The sequence below is a fragment of the Arachis stenosperma genome, chromosome 8 (genome assembly GCF_014773155.1).
Source record: "Arachis stenosperma cultivar V10309 chromosome 8, arast.V10309.gnm1.PFL2, whole genome shotgun sequence".
NCBI classification, from domain to species: domain Eukaryota; kingdom Viridiplantae; phylum Streptophyta; class Magnoliopsida; order Fabales; family Fabaceae; genus Arachis; species Arachis stenosperma.
The window spans coordinates 332037-353013 of record NC_080384.1 but is presented as its reverse complement, the minus strand read 5'-3'; the positions used below and the strand labels follow the sequence as shown (position 1 = coordinate 353013).

At 35.6% G+C, this 20977-nt stretch overlaps 1 protein-coding gene across 1 annotated transcript; it reads left to right on the top strand.

The window, feature by feature from the left end:
• Window positions 1-15127: 15127 nt before the first annotated feature.
• On the top strand, window positions 15128-20613 carry LOC130945189 (DEAD-box ATP-dependent RNA helicase 8-like). The gene is made up of 10 exons (XM_057873899.1): window positions 15128-15866; window positions 16936-16996; window positions 17587-17821; window positions 18108-18346; window positions 18548-18799; window positions 18889-19069; window positions 19440-19528; window positions 19615-19688; window positions 19771-19896; window positions 20255-20613. The coding sequence occupies exons 1-9, from the start codon at window positions 15526-15528 to the stop codon at window positions 19847-19849; spliced, it is 1551 nt and encodes a 516-aa protein (XP_057729882.1). The 5' UTR covers window positions 15128-15525; the 3' UTR covers window positions 19850-19896; window positions 20255-20613.
• The last annotated feature ends 364 nt before the right edge of the window (window positions 20614-20977 follow it).

The window sequence follows — 20977 nt, the reverse complement described above, 5'->3', positions numbered from 1 at the left end:
GATGTGAGAAACCTGGCATAGGAGCCATAAATCCAAGTAGTTGGCTAAACAGACCTTGATCCCCTGATTCTTGCTACGGGACACTCCAATACTGTTGATGTAATGGGACTGGTGATGTAAAATAATCCGCAGAATGCGTGTCAGGAATATATGGTGTGAAATGCTCAAGCTCTTACTGTGCTTGTGTGTGTGACGGTGGCTGTGGCGGTGGCGGTGGTTAATCTTGTTAATTCTTATGATTATGCACAAAATTGCCCTCCCGATTCTCTTGCAATATGAGATTTGACAAATGTAAGTGGTCGCCATATGTACCTCGGTACCAATGCAGCAATGCATGTAAATTTTCAAAGGATGATGTGAGGGTATCAGGTGCTCAATAAGATCATGATTATACTGATTCGTCCAATGCATCACCCAAAACGAGTGAGTTTCAGACCAATCTTGATTCTTGGGTCCTCTCAGAATCCCGTTGTGTGCTCCACCTAGATCCCGCTCTTGATGAGTAACACCATGAGTTAAACCAAATTGTCTCCTCAGTATATCGGATGAATGTCACTCAACGCATTTAAAAGATATAAGCAGTACCATGGCACTCCATATAACTGATCGCTGACGGATGTCAAAAGGAATCACGTTCGGATCAATGCGCCCAATCGCATAAGCCTCCCAAACAAACTGTACACATTGCAAGTAAAGGAGGATTACACACTAAATAATAATACGGCTAAATAAAAACAGATACTTGTTTATTAATACATACATGTCCTTCTTGCAGATCTTCCAATGCTCTTCTAAAGTGAGTAAGACTATGAAATCTGTAAGGCCGATTAGCACGCTCCCAATTACGCCACCTGACATCAGACAATTCGTTAATTAACTTTTATCAATCTAATTTAAAATACAACGTGCTACACTTTATCAAAGCATATAGTAATTAAATTTACCTATTTGCAACTGGAAAGAGTCGAGAATTGCTAGGAATCGATGTAAGAAATGGTAGACGGATCCAAGCCCAAGTAAGCAAAAGTGTCAGTGGATCGTCAATCTCCGTGCAGTCGACAAGAGTTGCACTACAAAACGCTCTATACAGGTGTATCAGGCATGTCGATCCCCAACTAAATTGTATGATCCCAGCAAACTTAAGGAGCAACGGTTGAAACTTTCAGTGCACTGTTGCCCCCAAACTTATCTCCAACTATAATGGTCCCAAATTATTACATTATGTGGCACTTTACGTAACTCTGAATGTGAATATCATCAGCTAACACTACACAATCTTTTAGTCCTCGAAACCACATCAACTTTTTGAAGCTTCCTCTACAGTCTGTCTTCCTAGGTGCAACACCAAACTGATCTAAGCATTCAGCCTCTAAGGCCTCATAACTACTGAATATCGGTTCTATAACTGGCAGACTATTCGTCGGAAGATCAAGAATTATCGCCACGTCCTCTAATGTCACAACACATTCACCAACTGAAAAATGAAATGTGTGAGTCTCATGACACCATCTCTCGGTCAGAACATTAACCAATGCAGACTGATATTGGACAACTCCAATATGAAAAACGTGATAAAAGCCAATTTTCTGTAAATACCCTTCCACAATTTGATTGTACGTATCTGGCGGCATTAAGTGGTCATATTGCAACATCTATAAACCTTACAAAATGTAGCCATAGATCATATTAAACAAATATAATCATATTTAATTAACAAATTAAATTTAATAGAATCAAATTTTTATTATCACATAACCAATAAAACATAATCATGTTAACATCTATATTATTAACTACTCAAAATATACTAAATCTATTTTACAAAAAATTCATATTCACATTTTTTACATTCTAATAATTATCAATAAATCTTAATCGAATCTTAAATATAAATCTAGTTATTTTTAGATACATTAAAACTACATATTCTAATGTCTAAAATAAAATTATTTTATAATAATAATTCTTATTCCTTATTTTCTATTTATATAGTACAACAACAACAATAATAATAATAATACATTAATTAAGTCACTTTCAACAATTATTATATTAAAACAATTTTAACATTTACACTTCCAACATAACAAACAAACATTCTCAAGTAACTATTCTATTATATTTTAACAACACACAATAATAAATCATTAATCTTTTATTAAATATCTATATTATACTCATAATAAAAATAATTAATTAAATAATTTTATTCTACAATAAATTTATTAATAACAATAAATAATAATAATTTTTATTATCATACATAGGTCTTAATAAAAATTATTACTGCAATGAATTTATTCATAACAATTTATAATAATTAATTTATTATCACACCTATAATTTTAATAAAAATTATTATTACAATAAATTTATTAATAAAAATTGATAATAATTATTTTATTATCATACCTAAATCCTAAAAAAATTATTACTACAATTTGTTAATAACAATTAATACTAATTAATTTATTTATTATCACACCTATAATCTTAATAAAAATTATTACTATATTAATAACAATTTTCCAAGGTCAACTCACAAGGGAGATTAAGAGTTGACTGGGATATAGAACCCTTGTGTGTTGTGTGCAAGAGGGAATATAAAAATTATTAGTTACCTCAGATCTATATCAACTTTGCTACTATGATTAAAACTCAATTTTCCAAGGTCATTAAGGTTTTTCGACGTGATAATGCTATGGAATATTGTGATTCCAAACTCTTAACCTTTCTTGCAGAACATGGTACTTTGTCTGAGTTTTCTTGTCCTGGTACTTCTCAACAAAATAGTAGAGCTGAAGACAAACACCGTCACATTCCTGACTCCGTCCGTGCAATGCTTCTTTCTTCTTCGTGTCCTGAGCGTACTTGGGGTAAAGCTGTTCTTATTGCTGTTCATGTTATCAATAGACTCTCTTCTTTTGTTCTTGGTAATGTTACTCCAGTTGAGCGTCTTTATCATACCTCCCCAGATTATAGTTCTCTTCGAGTTTTCGGTTGTGTATGTTTTGTTCTTCTTCAGCCTCATGAACATAGTAAACTTGAACCTCAGGCTCGTATGTGTTGTTTCCTTGGTTATGGCACTGAACACAAGGGTTATCGTTGTTGGGATATCTCTCTAAACGTATTCGTATATCTCGTCATGTTGTCTTCTGGGAGCATCACATGTTTTCTCGATTCTCATCTGAAGTTAGAATTTTTGCTAGTAAAGAATTTTATAAAAATATAGTCGCATTGTAAGTATAGATTCTAAACCAACAGAAAATTCCTTCGTACAAACATTTGGTTGTCACAAGTAACAAACCCCTAAATAAATTGATAACCAAATTATTCAAACCTCGGGTCGTCTTCTCAAGGAATTGCAGGGAGGTATGATTTATTATTGGTTATGGAAAAACAGTGTCTGGGTTTGAAAAAGGTTTTAAGCAAGAAAAATAGATTGCACGAATTAATAAATTAATAACTAATAAAACTCTTGACAAGGTATGAAAACTGGAAGTCCTATCCCAGTTATCCTTATCAATTGTGATGAGAATTGGATTTTTCTCCCACTAAGTTAACCTCTAACTATGAAGGTAAGTCAAGTGGATGGAATAAGTTTGGTTCCTCAGGTCCTAGTCTTTCCTCGGAAAAGGCTAGAGTTATTGGAACTCGAGTTAATTCTTGAAGAATTCCAATTTTCAGTCAACAATGAGTTTGACAACTCAAGAGTTATCAATTAATCAACCAAGGCCAAAAGAGAAGAAAATCTACTCGAATGAAAATAATTTGGATAAAGCCAAAGCATCCATAACATATAAGTCTGAAATACCTCAATTTATATTAAATAAAGAAAATCCTAACATGAATGGCTCATAAGCCAAATAGGCAACATAAGTAATACAAGCATTAAAGTATCTGAAAATAAAAGAGAAATATAAAGTAAAAGGAATATTGAACCTGATGAAGAGTTGAAATCCTAAATCCTTTAAGAGGAATCATAATCCTAAATCCTAAGAGAGATGAGAGAACCTCTCTCTCTAATCTGTGTTTTCTGGGCCAAGAACTAGGTCAAAAACAGCCTAGAAGTCACTCCCAGCGCTTTCTAGTCCGTACAGGTCACGGCAAAGTGACGCGGAGGCGTCGTCCACGCATTTGCGTGGATTGAAGTTTGTAGATGCGACGCGGATGCGTCATCCACGCGTTCGCGTCGCTTAACTTCGAGGAAGCTATAGCAAATTATATATCTTTGCGAAGCCCCGAATGTTAGCTTTCCAACGCAACTAAAACCGCATCATTTGGACCTCTATAGCTCAAGTTATGACGGTTTGAGTGCGAAGAGGTCAGGCTGGACAGCTTAGCAGTTTCTTCAACTTCTTGTATTCCTTCCACTTTTGCATGCTTCCTTTCCATCCTCTGAGTCATTCATGCCCTGTAATCCCTGAAATCACTTAACACACATATCAAGGCATCGAATGATAACAAGAGAGGATTTAAATAAAAGAAAATCAAAGACAAAGAAGCATATTTTCAATCATAGCACAAAATCAGGAAGGTGAATGTAAAACCATGCAAATCATATGAATAAGTGGGCAAAGGCTTGATAAAAACCACTCAATTGAGCACAAGATAAACCATAAAATAGTGGTTTATCAACTTCCCCACACTTAAACATTAGCATGTCCTCATGCTAAGCTCAAGAGAAGCTATAAAGGAGTGAAGACAGAATGGTAAGATGTATGAAATGCAACCTATCTATATGAATGCAACTACATGCAAAGATGTTTCTTCCTACTTGGTTAAAAGTAAATAAGTTCTCCAAGACAAAAATAATTCAAATTCCACTAATTCAAATTATACAGTGAAAACAAGTAAACTTGTAAGAAGATAGCTCATGAAAGAAGGGAACATAGAATCAAGCATTGACACTCACTGCTAGTGTATGTCTCACTCTAGTCTCTCTAGTGTATAGGGTAATCACTCTATTCTTCTCTAATCATACTTTCTAAACTTTGTTCTTCATCTAACCAATCAACAAATATTTAATGTACCAATGCAAACATCATGAGGTCTTTTCAAGGTTGTAATGGGGCTAAGGTAAAGGTGAGGATATATGTATAAGGCTAAGTGAGCTAACAAAGTGAATCCTTGATTAGTCTAAGATCTCACCTAACATACACATTTTATATAATTTAAAATGCTTTACCTAGCTACCCAATTTTTTTCCACTTTTGTATTACACGCTCATGTATCAAACTTGTTTTTGAGTTTTTGTCCTATGTGCATTGATTCTTTTTATTTTGCATTTGGGGTAATATATTTTTTTTGTATCCCCTTATTTAATTACTTAATAAATTTATTTTATTTTATTTTATTTTTATTTTTTTATTTTCTTATCAATGCACATGGTAATTTAATTATTTTGATTTCACATGAGCATGCTTCCCAAATTTTCAAATAACTTATTCAATTCAATTCCCTATTTTTTTTATCATCCCATGTTCCCATAAAATTCCCCACACTTAAATTATACACAATATCTATCTTAAGCTAACCAAGAATTCAACTTGGGATTTTTATTTTGTTTTTCTGCTTAAGGCTAGTAATGTGGTTATAAAACAAGAGGGGAGTAAAAAGCTCAAGGTGGCTAACAAGGGTGACATAAAAGGGTAGGCTTTATTTGGGATAAGTGAGTTAATAATCAAATATGGCCTCAATCATATGCAAGCATGTACATACACTAAATAATGGACATATAGAATGGAACAAAGGAACGATTGCAATCATAGAGAAGAAAACACACAAGAATAAAAAATTTATGGTTAAATAATGTAACCATGTAAATAAGCTCAAATCTCACAGGTTGTGTGTTCTTTGGCTCAAAAACCATGTTCTAAATACAACTTCAAACAAATTTAACACATAGAAAATTTTAATTTTTAATTTGAATTAGTGAAATATTATAAAATAAAGTCTTGAAAAGAAATTTATTACTTCAACCAAGTGGTGGTAAAATATGCACAAAATCTAACTATAATGCAATCAAACATGCAAATGCAAGAACTAACTACAGAGAAGTTTAAACATTGGTATTGAGTCAGAAAATAACTAACCCATGGAGATCGGTATCGACCTCCCCACACTTAAAGATTGCATCGTCCTCGGTGCATGCTAAGATGTATAAGTGGACGGGCTGCTCCAACTGATGCCTTTCGCTATAGATTGTGCAGATTGACTTGTTTGTCTCCCCATTTAGAAGCTTTCCTTTTCCCTTCCTCGGTGGCCATCCTGAAAGAAGAGGAAAAGAAGGAAAGTAACCCAGAAGTAAAGATAAGAACATAAATGAAATATGGGTGTTAATGCCAAATAATAAAGGTCTCAATTACATGGTAGCTACAACATGCAAGGGAGAAAATAGTGGAAGCAAATGGCATATTAAGAGTGTAAAAATTGCAACAATGGGAAAGAGAGTGGGTAAAGAGAGATAATATAAATTCATGTCAATGCAAAAGTAATACAGGTATAAAAGATAGGCATTGATTTAATTAATATTACCTAACAAGAATAAAACAAGTCACTAAGCACCAAGATAATACCAGAAAAGATACAATAGTTGAATAAGAAAATTTAACACCAATGGAAAAGAAAAAGAAAGTAAGAAAGGAGGAAAAAAGAAGAAAAGATAGAAGAAATTATGATTAGAAAAGAAAAGATAAGATAATTGGCGCTGGTCTGGATAAGCTGTGCGTCGCATATGACGCGGACGCGTGGTGCACGCGATCGCGTGGTGTGTGTTAAGTTCAGGTGACGCGGACGTGTGGGTCACGCGATCGCGTGACCTGATATGTGCTTTTGGCGCGAGTGCAGCCTCGAGCACGCACAACTCTCTGTTTTATATGCATATTGCCAAAATTTAGGGTGACGCGGTCGTGTGGGAAACGCGATCGCGTGGATGGCCTAATTTTGAAAATGGCGCGGACGCGTGGGGCACGCGTACGCGTGGTAGGGCTTGTGCTTCTAGCACGAGTCCAGCCCAATTATAGCTCAACTTTCGGCCATATACCCTTTTTACGTCGATTTGGAGGAACGCGTTTGTGTGGGTGACTCGAACGCGTGGGAGGCATTTTTTCCACATGACACGGACGCGTCAGTGACGCGGTCGTGTCGGTCAAATTGTGCCAAAGGCACGCCTCCAGCCATGCTCTCGCGTGACTCTCTGTTCACTTTTCTTTTCTTCCAAACGCACATATGACGCGGACGCGTCAGCGACGCTTACGCGTCGCGTGCGTTTTTTTTAATGCAAGATGCAAAATATAGTATGCAGATGCAGATGCAAATGTTATGAACAATTTCAGGTTCAATAAGAGAAAATATAACTAAAAAAAAAACTGAATTGAAAAAGGAACGATCATACCATGGTGGGTTGTCTCCCACCCAACACTTTTAGTTAAAGTTCTTAAGTTGGACATTTGGTGAGCTCCCTATTATGGCGGCTTGTACTTGTATTGATCCAGGAATCCCCACCAATGTTTGTACGTCCAATATCCTCCGGGATCCCAAACCTTGCTTGTGCACCCGTCTTCAAGTTGATTATCATGATTCCATCCGGGTGGCTCAGCTTTAGAATTCTCAATGAAGTGTCCAAACAACTTCCTAGACCCATTCAATTGAGCTCTACACCAACCCTTGCGTTTAAACTCAAAGCTTCCAACCATAATGAACCTTGCAGGATAATTCTTACCACTGACTATCTTCCTCTTACTCTGAATGCCACAAAAAGCTCTAAGTTGACCATCCGTCTCCAGTAGCCCATATTCAAGTGGAATTGGAAAGCTAAGGGATATGAATTTGACCCACTTGAATGTTGTGAAGGATGATGGCAACTTAGGGGGAGGGGTTTCTAATGAACTTGCAAGCTCTACTCCTTTGTGTTCTTCTTTGACAACTACCACCTCTTTGCAAGCTTCTTCAATATCAACCTCTTCCTCTTTGTAGATTTCTTCCAATTCAATTTCTTCTTCATTGTTCACCAAGGGCATGGGAGGTTGTGCTTTTTCTTCTATAAACTCCATATCAAGTCCAATGGAAGATGATTCAAATGTAGATAAGAATTCATCAATGATTGAATCCATCTCTTGATCATCCCTTTCAAAGTCTTCAACCATGAGATGTCTTGGAGGTTGTACACTCTCCTCAACATCAATTTTAAACGTCTTTGAAGAAGGCTTTATGACTTGAATTTGCAATGGAGGCTCAACATCTCCTAAGTCTTCGACCACTTCTTATTCTTCAATGATTTCGGCTTCCTTCACTTGTTCCAGTACAAAGTCACGCTCCTTATTGTCCACTGAAGTTTCTAGTGTCTCCTTCATGCTACGTTCTTCATTAGATTCTCCACATGAGGCCATGGGGGTTCCTTGAGCGTCTGAACGTTTGGAAGGTAATTGATTTATTGCCTGCTCCAGTTGATGAAGGGTTGCATGAAATTGATCTACTGTTTCCTTGAGGCGAGCCTGTGAGTCTTGGGTCGATGGATATGGACATGGTGCATATGGAGGTGGTGGTCCTTGGGAGTAATTGGGGTAAAATTGGAGTGGTTCTATATATGGTTCATATGGCTCATAAGGTGGTTGGTATGGTGGATATGGGTTAGAGTCATATGAGGGTGTTTGGTGGTAAGGGGCTTATGAGTATGGTGGTCCAAAGTTATGTTGAGGAGGGGGTTCATAGGCGTATGGTGGTGGCTGTTGATAATCGAAAGATTGCTCACCATAGCCATTGCCTTGATATGCATCACAAAATAGTTGTTAATAGTCCATTGGAGGTGGTTGTTGCCATGAGGGTTGATCAAATCCTTGTGGCCCCTCCCATCTTTGATTGTTCCATCCTTGATGCAAGTTGTCATTACAATCTCCTCTTCCTGCAACATAATTGTAACCAGACTCATAGCCAAAGGGGTGAGAGTTCATAGTAGTGAGAGAAAATAAAAACAAAAACTAACAAAAAAATATTTTGAAACAGATTTTATTTTTTTTTTGAAAAAAATAAGATAAGAAATTTTTGAAAAAAATAAGATAAGATATATTTTTTTTAAAATATTTACAATAACCAATAATAAGGCACACGTTTGCAATTCCCTGGCAACGGCGCCATTTTGACGTTAGGATTTTTGCTAGTAAAAAATTTTATAAAAATATAGTCGCGTTGTAAGTATAGATTCTAAACCAACAGAAAATCCCTTCGTACAAACATTTGGTTGTCACAAGTAACAAACCCCTAAATAAATTGATAACCGAAGTATTCAAACTTCGGGTCGTCTTCTCAAGGAATTGCAGGGAGGTATGATTTTTTATTGGTTATGGAAAAACAGTGTTTGAGTTTGAAAAAGGTTTTAAGCAAGAGAAATAGATTGCAAAAATTAATAAATTAATAACTAATAAAACTCTTGGCAAGGTATGAAAACTGGAAGTCCTATCCCAGTTATCCTTATCAATTGTGATGAGAATTGGATTTTTCTCCCACTAAGTTAACCTCTAACTATGAAGGTAAGTCAAGTGGATGGAATAAGTTTGGTTCCTTAGGTCCTAGTCTTTCCTCGGAAAAAGGATAGAGTTATTGGAACTCGAGTTAATTCTTGAAGAATTCCAATTTTCAGTCAACAATGAGTTTGACAACTCAAGAGTTACCAATTAATCAACCAAGGCCAAAAGAGAAGAAAATATACTCGAATGAAAATAATTTGGATAAAGTCAAAGCATCCATAACATATACGTCTGAAATATCTCAATTTATATTAAATAAAGAAAATCTTAACATGAATGGCTCATAAGCCAAATAGGCAACATAAGTAATACAAGCATTAAAGTATTTGAAAATAAAAGAGAAATATAAAGTAAAAGAAATATTGAACCTGATGAAGAGTTGAAATCCTAAATCCTTTAAGAGGAATCCTAATCCTAAATCCTAAGAGAGAGGAGAGAACCCCTCTCTCTAAAAACTACATCTAAAATTATGAAAAGTGTGTTATGAGTGTATGATCTGATTCTGCTCCACTCCCAGCCTCTAATCTGTGTTTTCTGGGCCGAGAACTAGGTCAAAAACAGCCCAGAAGTCACTTCCAGTGCTTTCTGGTCCGTACAGGTCGCGGCAAAGTGACGCGGAGGCGTCGTCCACGCGTTTGCGTGGATTGAAGTTCGCAGATACGACGCAGACGCGTTATCCACGCATTCGCGTCGCTTAACTTCGGGGCAGCTATAGCAAATTATATATCATTGCGAAGCCCCGGATGTTATCTTTCTAATGCAATTGAAACTGCATCATTTGGACCTCTGTAGCTCAAGTTATGACCGTTTGAGTGCAAAGAGGTCAGGCTGGACAGCTTAGCAGTTTCTTCAACTTCTTGTATTCCTTCCACTTTTACATGCTTCCTTTCCATCCTCTGAGCCATTCATGCCCTGTAATCCCTGAAATCACTTAACACACATATCAAGGCATCGAATGATAACAAGAGAGGATTTAAATAAAAGAAAATAAAAGGCAAAGAAGCATGTTTTCAATCATAGCACAAAATCAGGAAGGAGAATGTAAAACCATGCAAATCATATGAATAAGTGGGCAAAGGCTTGATAAAAACCACTCAATTGAGCACAAGATAAACCATAAAATAGTGGTTTATCATCATCCTTTGAGTCCATTCTTACTACTCAGTCACCTTTGTTTACTAACCACAATGTTGATTTTTTCTAGTGATGATTCTACAGATTCTACCTCGAGTGACCCTCCACAGCCTCCTGTTCTTCCGCCTTCTCCATCTCCCGATGATTCTAGACCGGACGATGATCCTGCTCCTATCGTCATGCCTCCTCCTCCCGCTCGTTCTTCTAGAGTAAGGAATCCACCTCCTCATCTTCTTGATTATCATTGCTTTTCTACTATTCTTCATCAACATGAACCTAAGTCATTCAAAGAAGCCTCCACAAAGCCAAATTGGCAATAAGCAATGCATGAAGAAATACAGGCACTTGAAAAAGCAAACACTTGGGATTTGGTTGATCCTCCTTCTGATCAGGAAGTTGTGAGCAATAGATGGGTATACAAGATCAAGACTCACTCTGATGGCTCTATTGACCGTTATAAGACCCGCTTGGTTGCTCAAGGTTGTACGCAAGAACATGGTATTGATTATGAAGAGACTTTTGCTTCTGTCGCTCGTCTTACGTCTGTTAGAGCTCTTCTTGCCATTGCCGCGGTTAAAAAATGGTTTCTCAATCAGATGGATGTGAAGAATGCATTTCTTAATGGGGATTTGAAAAAGAAAGTCTATATGAAACCACCTCCGAGATATCCTTGTCCTTCTAGTAAGGTTTGTCTCCTTCACAAGGCACTTTATGGACTTAAGCAAGCTCCTTGTGAATGGCTTGACAAGTTCAGCACTACCATATGCAGTCTTGGTTTTACTTCTAGCCCTCATGAGAATGCCCTCTTCATTCGTAAAAGCGAACATGGAGTTATTCTTCTACTTTTGTATGTTGATGACATGATCATTACTAAAGATGATGTTGATGGTATCTCTGATCTCAAGGCCCCACATCACCGTACCTTTGAGATTTAAGATATTGGTTCTCTCAGCTATTTTCTCGGTCTCGAGGTCATCTCCATCGATGATGGCATCTATCTCTCTCAGGCTAAGTATGCTTCAGATCTTCTTGCTTGTGCTGGGATTACAGATAGTCGCACTGAGTCTACTCCTCTTGAGCCTAATGTTCGATTTACCCCTATGGATGGCACTGTTTTGGATAATCCGACTCTCTATCGACAGTTAGTTGGAGGTCTCGTCTACTTTACTGTCACCCCACCAGACATCGCCTATCCGGTTCATGTACTTAGCTAGTTCTTGTCAGCTTCCCGTACTACTCACTATGCGGCAGTTCTTCGCTACATCAAAGGCTCTCTATTTCATGGCCTTTATTTTTCTGCCCATTCCTCTTTGTCTCTTCAGGCTTACTCCGATGCTGATTGGGCTGGTGATCCCACTGATCGTCGTTCTACTACTGGTTACTGTTTGTTTCTTGGCGACGCTCTCATTTCTTGGCGTGCTAAGAAGCAAATGTTCACTGCTTGCTCAAGCACAGAAGCTGAATACCGTGGCCTCGCTGACACCACTGCTGAGGTTATCTCGGTTCGTTGGTTCCTCGAAGATATGAGTGCTCCTCAATCGTCTCCTACTGATGTTTCTTGTGATAACCGCAGTGCTATTCAGATTGCACATAATGATGTATTTCATGAACGCACCAAACACAGTGAAATTGATTGTCTCTTTGTTTCGCAACGTATCCTTATTGATGTTGTTCGTCTCATTGCTGTTGGAACACTGGATCAGACTGCTGATATCTTCACGAAAGCTCATCACCCGACTCATTTTCGGACTTTGTTATCCAAACTCAAGCTGGTATCCTTAGCTCCCACTTGAGTTTTGGGGGGGGGGGATGTTAGAGAATCATTAGAATCAATTTAGATCAATTAGTATCGTTTATATTTATATAGCATATCTGTATATTAATTGTAGGATTCTATGTCTTTATTACTTTGATTTATTTAGCACCTATAAATACCCATTGTATATTGTGCTTTTGATTAGACTGAAATATACACAAAACACTTTCTTTAGTTTGATCTCTTGTTTCTAACAAAGATAATCAGTAATGTGGAATACCAGACGATTGATGTCTTTTATTCTCCTTCTCCTTAACATTGTTAAAGGCTGATGGTCCATTTTTTTTTGGCTCAAAAGTTTGATCTCATTAACAAGGAAAAAAGACAGATAGGTCCCTGACTTTTCAAACTTTTGACAAATACATTCCTGACAAAATTTAAATACAAAAAAGTCCCTGACTTTAACAAACGGAGGACAATTTAGTCCTTCCGTCTATTTGTCTCTCATACACCTAACGAAACTGGCTGACATGGCTGAAACGGTGTACAGGTGTCCGTTACGGTGCCACGTTGGAAGGGGAAAAAAGTTCGAAGGACAAATAAGTTCTTGACGTCATTTTACAAATAAAGTTTGAAGGACAAATAGGTCCTTGAGAATTTTTTTTTTCATTATACTTCTATTATGCTTCTATTATGAGAATTTAGTTTATAAAATTAGGCTAATTTTTTTTTTTTTGTATGAAAAAAATATTGGTGTTTTTGTTGAAAATGGGAGAATGTGGTGTAATTATAGATGGGTGAATTTTTTTTGTGGGAAGTCAACATGTGGGGGGCGTGGTGCAACACGTGGGGGGCGTGGTGAACACGTGGCATCATTCTGACCAGCACGTGGGGGGCGTGTTGAACACGTGGCAGCATCTTAGCTAACACGTAGGGGCGTGTTGAATAATTTCCACAATACTGTAATACACTTCAAATGACAATATTAAACCAAAACACCAATTTTCTTTTCATATTAAAAATAATTTCTGATAAAATTATACTTGTATTTTGAAATCTAGTTAACTTGTTTTATTCTACAATTTAAATTATTTGTATTAAAATTGTAGAAATTGGGCTTGTTATGTTTCTACTCTTTTTCTTAAATTGCATTAGTTTAGTTTTAGTGCATTTGTGTATTATATTAGAATTTGTTAAATTGCATTAGTTCAGTTTTCATCATACCAGTGGCATTAGTTAGCATTAGTTCATTTATGCATCAAGTTAGCATTAGTTCATTTGTGCATCATTCATGTATTAAGTTAGCATTAGTGCATTTGTGTATTATATTAGAACTAGTATTTTTATGCATAACAACATTACGAGAATATTTTTTTTAAATTATAGTTCACTTTGTTCTAACAGTATAAATTATGCATGACACAAAAGATTTATAAAATCAAACTACTTTTACAAAAAAGTCGTAAGTTGACAAAAGTTTTTGACTAAGAAGACCAAGATATCTGCAGATAAAAAATTAAATAATAAGATTTTTAGTTATTATTTTTATATGAAAAAGTCTAATTTTTTATTAGTAATTAATTTTAACATTCGTTATCTAAAATTTAAAATAATTTAATGTGTATAATTTTACATTTAAAATATTTTAATTGTAAAAAAATATCGAATGACATATTTTGATTTGTCAAATTACTAATATAAAATATAATTATATATAGAGTAAAAATAATAGAGAGAAATATAAAAATGGAAAGAGGTAGATGAGAGAATTTAGGAAATGAGTTTATTAATTTTGAAAAAAAAATTCTCAAGGACCTATTTGTCCTTCGAACTTTATTTGTAAAATGACGTCAATGACTTATTTGTCCTTCGAACTTTTTTCTCCTTCCAACGTGGCACCGTAACGGACACCTGGACACCGTTTCAGCCACGTCAGCCAGTTCCGTTAGGTGTGTGAGAGGCAAATAGACGGAAGGACTAAATTGTCCTCCATTTGTTAAAGTGAGGTACTTTTTTGTATTTAAATTTTGTCAGAGATGTATTTGTCAAAAGTTTGAAAAGTTAAGGACCAATTTGTCTTTTTCCTCATTAACAATGGAGAGTGAAATCAGTGGAAGTTGAGGGTGGGGTTGAAAACTTGGGGTGAGTGAGGGAAAGATAGAACGAAAGTGAAATGGATGAGAAAACTTGGGGGTGCATTCATATTTAATTCGTGGCTAGAAGTGCACAAATCAGACAATCTGATTTGTGTACATGCGGTGCTTCTAATCAGACTGTCTGATTATTCTACTTCAAATCAGACTGTCCGATTTATTGATCACAACCATCATATATATCTGTGTAATTTCTTACACTTCTATAATCCAATTAGTTATACACTATGTTTATTTCAATATCAAAATTTAAAAAATATTCAAACATAGTGGTAGACTCAATAATAACTTAAATTATTTTGTACTTTCATATATATTTTTATATCGGTGACATATTAGTAGTGAATTTTTTATATCCATATAATATAATCCTAAAAACAATGTGAAGAACAAAAGTGTCTTACTAAAAACTTAAAAGACTAATATCCTAAATTATTCTTAAAAATTTGTAATTATCAACTTTAGTATTGAGAATACGATGTCGTACGCCCTAGAAGAAGAACCATTTTAGGCTTAGCCTCTATTTTCCTTCCCATTCACTCTTCCGTTCACCCAAACAACAACAAAAACGAAAACATCAAAATCCAAAGCGGCAACACACAGAGAGGGGGAGAGAGAAAAAAAAAAAAACAGAAGAAGCCACTCTCTCATTTTCCTTTTATTCTATTTCTTCCTTTTCAAAAACCCTCCTCAATTAGATAGATCTTTGTATAAATTTCCATCCGCAGAAAACATTTCACCCCAAAACCCTACCCATTTTTTTCTACTCATTGTAGCAACCCTGTATCATACCCTCAGAAATTCTCTCTCTTTTCTTAGGGTTTTTACATTTTAGCATTTTTCACTCATAATTTTCATAGGAATTTTTGTACATTGTATCGCTTCTATTAGATTAGAATTTAGAGCAGATTGTTAGGTTTACCCTTTTTGTTTTACTTTTTCAATTTTCGGAATTGGGATGAACAACAACAACAATTACTACAACAGAGCGAGGTACCCACCACCTGGGATCGGTGGCGGTGGTCTTGGACGAGGAGGAGGAGGAGGAGGCCCTGGTTTCAATCAAAACTCACCGTTTCAGCCAAGGCCTAATTACCAGCAACACCAGCAACAGCATCAACAACTACAACAGCAGCATCAGCAATATGTTCAGAGGCAGATGGTGCAGCAACAACAACAACAGCAGCAGCAGCAGCAACAACAACAGCAATGGCTGAGAAGGGCGCAGATGGGTGCTGCTGACTCCAACGTCGTGGATGAGGTTGAGAAGACCGTGCAGTCTGAAGCCATTGACCCGAGGTTAGTTTTTCTTTTATTATATTTTTTTTTTGTGTGTTTTCTTTGTAGATGTCTATTATGTTAGTTAGGTTTGGCTTGAGATGTTTTCAGTTGGTGTGGCAACAAATTGGTTCATGTAAATGTTCTTTGAAGGTGTTTTGAAGCAGTGAATAGGTTAATTGTAACATGCGCTTGTGTTTGTGTGAGAAGGAGATTTTGTATGGATTGATTGTCTCTTATGGTCGATTTGGGTAGGAAGATTTTTAAATTAATTGCTTGGTGATTGTTTATGGTATGATATCAATGAAATGTCCATAGTCCATATCTTGGTAGTGTGAAGATCAGAAATCATTTGAACCTAAAATAAGCTAAACCTAGATATGCAAGTAGGTATGCGCAAGAGAGTGGGCCGTTGTATTGGATAGATTTGTATATAATGCTTGGCATCTGCTTATGGTATCTCCGTATCTGCGAAACCATCTTTAGTTTATTTATTTTTTTTAAATTTGATTCCCACTTTATGTTGACGGCATATCTAGGAAGGCAATTTTTACAAGGTTGTATTTTTATTCATTTTTCCCTTTGTTTCTTATCACCATGGTTCTGATGATTTCATGTATAAATCACTTCATTTGCTGATCCTATTATGCCTTTAAAACTTGTTTAGGCTCTCAAATGCATAGTTAGTGTTGTAAAAATCTAGGTTAATATGCCCTTGAAAATGTGCTGTTGTATCAAGTGATGTTTGTGATATGCTTAGAAATTTTCACCAAGTAAGTTTCAATTATTTACCATTGAATAAACCTGTTTAAGGACTTGTTTGGTTTTGGTTTGGTTTGCATTTTTATTTGCTGTGTTCTTTTTCTTTGTTTCAAGCTTTTGTGAAGTAAAAACTAAAGAGTGAAAATAGAATTTTATTGTTTTCACTATTTTATCATTTTCTTTCCCAAAATCCTGAAAGCAAAAAACACTTGAAAAGAGAATGCAAATGAAACAGACCCTTTTTTTTCCATGTGTTTGGTGTTTTGTCTGAACGAAAGAATGTGTTATCTAATATTATTGTCAATTGCTTTTGGTCTCCCATTATTAGTTCTCAAGATTGGAAGGCAAGGCTAAAGGTTCCACCACCTGATACGCGTTATAAGACAGAGGTATGATTATGAATACCTTTACCTTATTCTTTGAGTAGTTAACTATTCATTTTGTTTTAGTAACATATTTTGCTTAGTATCCTTTGCCAGAACTTGTTTTATTTGTAATTTCTTCCCTTTTACTGTAGCTTTGCAACTATGGAGTTGTTATGTGATCCATTAATGAAATGCTTCTTGAAGTTTTGGTCATAGAATTTAACTAGCTTCTTTTTTTATTTACCAATGTCATTTTTAATATCCTAATTCCTGCCCTCCATTAGGCATTCAGTTCACTGTTTTCACTATACAAACTGCTTTAACTAATTTACTTAAATTGCTGAGAAATTGAGATAAACTGATAATTGAGATAAACTGATCTTAATTAACCAGTGCAATCATTGGCATTACAAAATTTAAGAGCTAGATTTCCTGTTGCGGTGTGATTTAGTTTTTTCATATTTACACGTTTCCAATATCCACTTGAAAGGCATAATTAATGATACCATTTATGGGTAAGCCACTTAAGGTGCTGTGGTTATGAGATTTGCAGTTAACTTCTATGTTATATGTTCCAGTGTTGGTATTGAATCTGCTTTAATTTTGTTTCCCAGGATGTGACAGCAACTAAAGGAAATGAATTTGAGGATTATTTTTTGAAGCGAGAGCTGCTCATGGGAATATATGAGAAGGGTTTTGAAAGGCCTTCTCCTATCCAAGAAGAAAGCATTCCAATTGCTCTTACTGGTAGTGACATTCTTGCAAGGGCTAAAAATGGGACAGGCAAAACAGCTGCATTTTGCATTCCTGCATTGGAAAAAATTGACCAGGATAACAATGTTATTCAAGGTTTGACTTCTTCCTCTTACCTTTATCTTTCTATTAGATTCCCATGAGTTCGATTGAGAGGACTATCATATTTATTGTAGTTCAAGGCCAGTTTGAATGAACTTCTCGGGGAACAAGCTTGCTTCAATGGGCATAAATTTTTACTATAATATTTTTTTCCCATGTTTTTAGGATTTTGTCCTAGTGTAGATTATATATGTGTTGATGTTGGCTTTGTTTCCATGATTCAAACTGACGGGAACTAATCATGTTTTGATGGTTTTCTTTCTAATTTTTAATCATACAGTTGTTATATTGGTTCCAACAAGGGAGTTAGCTTTGCAAACATCTCAAGTATGCAAAGAACTTGGAAAGCACTTGAAAATTCAAGTGATGGTTACAACTGGTGGTACTAGCCTGAAAGATGATATCATGCGCTTATATCAACCAGTTCATTTACTAGTTGGGACTCCTGGAAGGATATTGGATCTTGCTAAGAAGGGTGTTTGCGTTCTGAAAGATTGCGCAATGCTTGTTATGGATGAGGTAAATACTTTTTTGCCTCAACTTCTACTCATTTATAAAAGTGGTTGACATGCATAAACTATTTGGAAAGTTGCAATCCTTTTAAATGAGAACAAACAAATTTTCATTTCTATTCTCTTCATATGTTCATTCTGTGACATCTTTAGTAGTAAGAGTTGGTTCCCAATCCCTGCGTTTACATTGCTTTTTGTTTGGTTTCAGGCTGATAAGCTTTTGTCCCCAGAATTCCAGCCTTCTATACAGCAGCTGATTCATTTTCTTCCTTCACACCGACAAATTCTGATGTTTTCAGCAACATTTCCTGTTACTGTAAAGGATTTCAAAGATAGGTATCTTCAAAAGCCATATGTCATTAACCTTATGGATGAGCTAACTTTGAAGGGTATCACACAGTATTATGCATTTGTCGAAGAGAGACAGAAGGTTCACTGCCTGAATACACTATTTTCTAAGGTTTGATTTTTTGCTTTGTCAAGATACTGTGGATGTTCTTATTTGCTGGATGTGAATATGATGTTGAATGATGATGGCTTCTATTCCAGTTGCAAATAAACCAGTCAATCATCTTTTGCAATTCGGTGAATCGTGTTGAACTCCTTGCAAAAAAAATCACCGAGCTTGGATATTCGTGTTTCTATATTCACGCAAAGATGTTGCAAGATCATCGTAATAGAGTGTTTCATGACTTCCGCAATGGCGCCTGCCGTAATCTTGTTTGTACTGGTATGTCTCTGCACTCTAGCATCCCCTATAACATAGTCAGTGTCCTTTTCAGCTGATTGTGAATGATGCCTATTTGATCTAGTATGGCATTTCATAATATGTAATTGCCTTCGTGTTCTGTTTGTTATTTTCCAATACTACTTAATTTGTTTTATTTGAAGAATCAGCTCAATAATGATAGCTTAATCTATTTTTGTTTAGTGTATTTTATTGATTACTGATGATATATTAAGTGATGTTGTATGTTAATTGTTTGAGATCTTTACTTTGATATATTTGCTTAATTGAATCCGTTGATGGTTTATACTATATATTTATATTTACGCAGATGCATGATCTTAATCATTTAAATATTTCAAAAATTTTGCAGATCTTTTTACTAGGGGAATAGACATTCAAGCAGTCAATGTTGTTATTAATTTTGATTTTCCCAAGAATTCAGAAACTTATCTCCACAGGGTATACTGATTTTTCCTCATTCCCTTCCTAATTTATTTGCCTTGACACTGATTTCTTGTTCTAACGGATCTTATACGAATATACAGGTCGGTCGCTCAGGGAGGTTTGGGCATCTTGGTTTAGCAGTTAACTTGATCACTTATGAGGATCGCTTTAATTTGTATGTAATTTACAGTCTGTTAAGTTAATGCATTTCAACTGTATATGCTATAGATTTATTATGCATTCTGTCTTTTGTGCAGATATAGGATTGAACAAGAACTTGGAACTGAAATAAAGCAAATTCCACCACACATTGACCAGGCAATTTATTGCCGATGACTGGTGACGACAACTCGGCTCGTTTTTACAACTGGAGAATAGCAAAGGTAAGTGATATGAATTATATGGTATATTTTTGTTCAGCTTACTTAGTGTACACTACGGAAACAATATGAACTGCCACTAGGGAACAAGTACATGCCTAGTTTCAAGAACATGTAACTAGTCATAAGCTATTTCCTTAGACAAGTGGGATCTCAAATGCTTGAATAGGGTTGACTCTTATAGTGGGATATCTAACCAAAAGTGCTATTTCCTTAAAAACTTATAGTTTTATGACACACGTCATGCTTAAAGTAATAAATAATAATCATTCATTACTCTTAATACTTCTTTCACTAGGATTCAACTTGTGTTGTTGCAGTTGCTTTTGTTGTTGATCATTGTGGAATTTTCCTTTTACAGGTTGAAGTGACTGTCACCCAAGTAGGTACATATTCTCTGGTATGACAGGATGCTGTATGAAAATTGGGGTTTTTTGGACCCTTAGTTTGAATGCTTTTTCATTATTAGGACCTTCAGAAAGTTTAATATTAGCCTTTTTAACTGGCAGATATTTTGCTGGGTCCAGTTTGGGTTTCCCTTAATTTCATTTTCAGATGTGTTTGTTGCTAACATTAGTACTGTAGTTTCTTTTTGTGTTTTTTATTTTCGGTGGATGCTGGTTTAGGGGGTGTACCTTATACCTTGTTATGAATAAAGGGATCCCTATGGTATTCTACTTTGTGGTTGCCATTACGGATTCTTTTGGAGTTTGTTATTCATATTATGTTTAGATGTTACATGGATCATTGGCATTCTAAGATGGTCAATTTGTTAGATTTCACATTCCCTAGCCCCAATTTTTTACACCTCTCCGTGGGTCTCTCTCTCTCTCTCTCTCTCTCTCTCTCTCTCTCTCTGAGATTAATGATATTTGCACAAGATTAATGCCGTACATTTTTTGAAATTTGATGTGTAATTCATATTAACTAAGTATATTTTGTGGAATAAAAATTTGTTAGGTGTATACTTATGTCATGTTTGTATCGGTACTAAGCCATTTAGTCCATTTTTCAAGTCAGTCGATGACTGGCATTTTTTTGGTCTAATAACTTGTAATGTTGGGGATCTTATAGTAGTATTAAC

Excerpts from the sequence above, each read along its gene's own strand:
- LOC130945189 (XM_057873899.1), top strand. The coding sequence starts at position 15,526 with ATGAACAACAACAACAATTACTACAACAGAGCGAGGTACCCACCACCT. Across the intron at positions 17,822-18,107 it reads GGATAACAATGTTATTCAAG|TTGTTATATTGGTTCCAACA; the intron begins GTTTGACTTCTT and ends TTAATCATACAG. Across the intron at positions 18,800-18,888 it reads TGAATACACTATTTTCTAAG|TTGCAAATAAACCAGTCAAT; the intron begins GTTTGATTTTTT and ends CTTCTATTCCAG.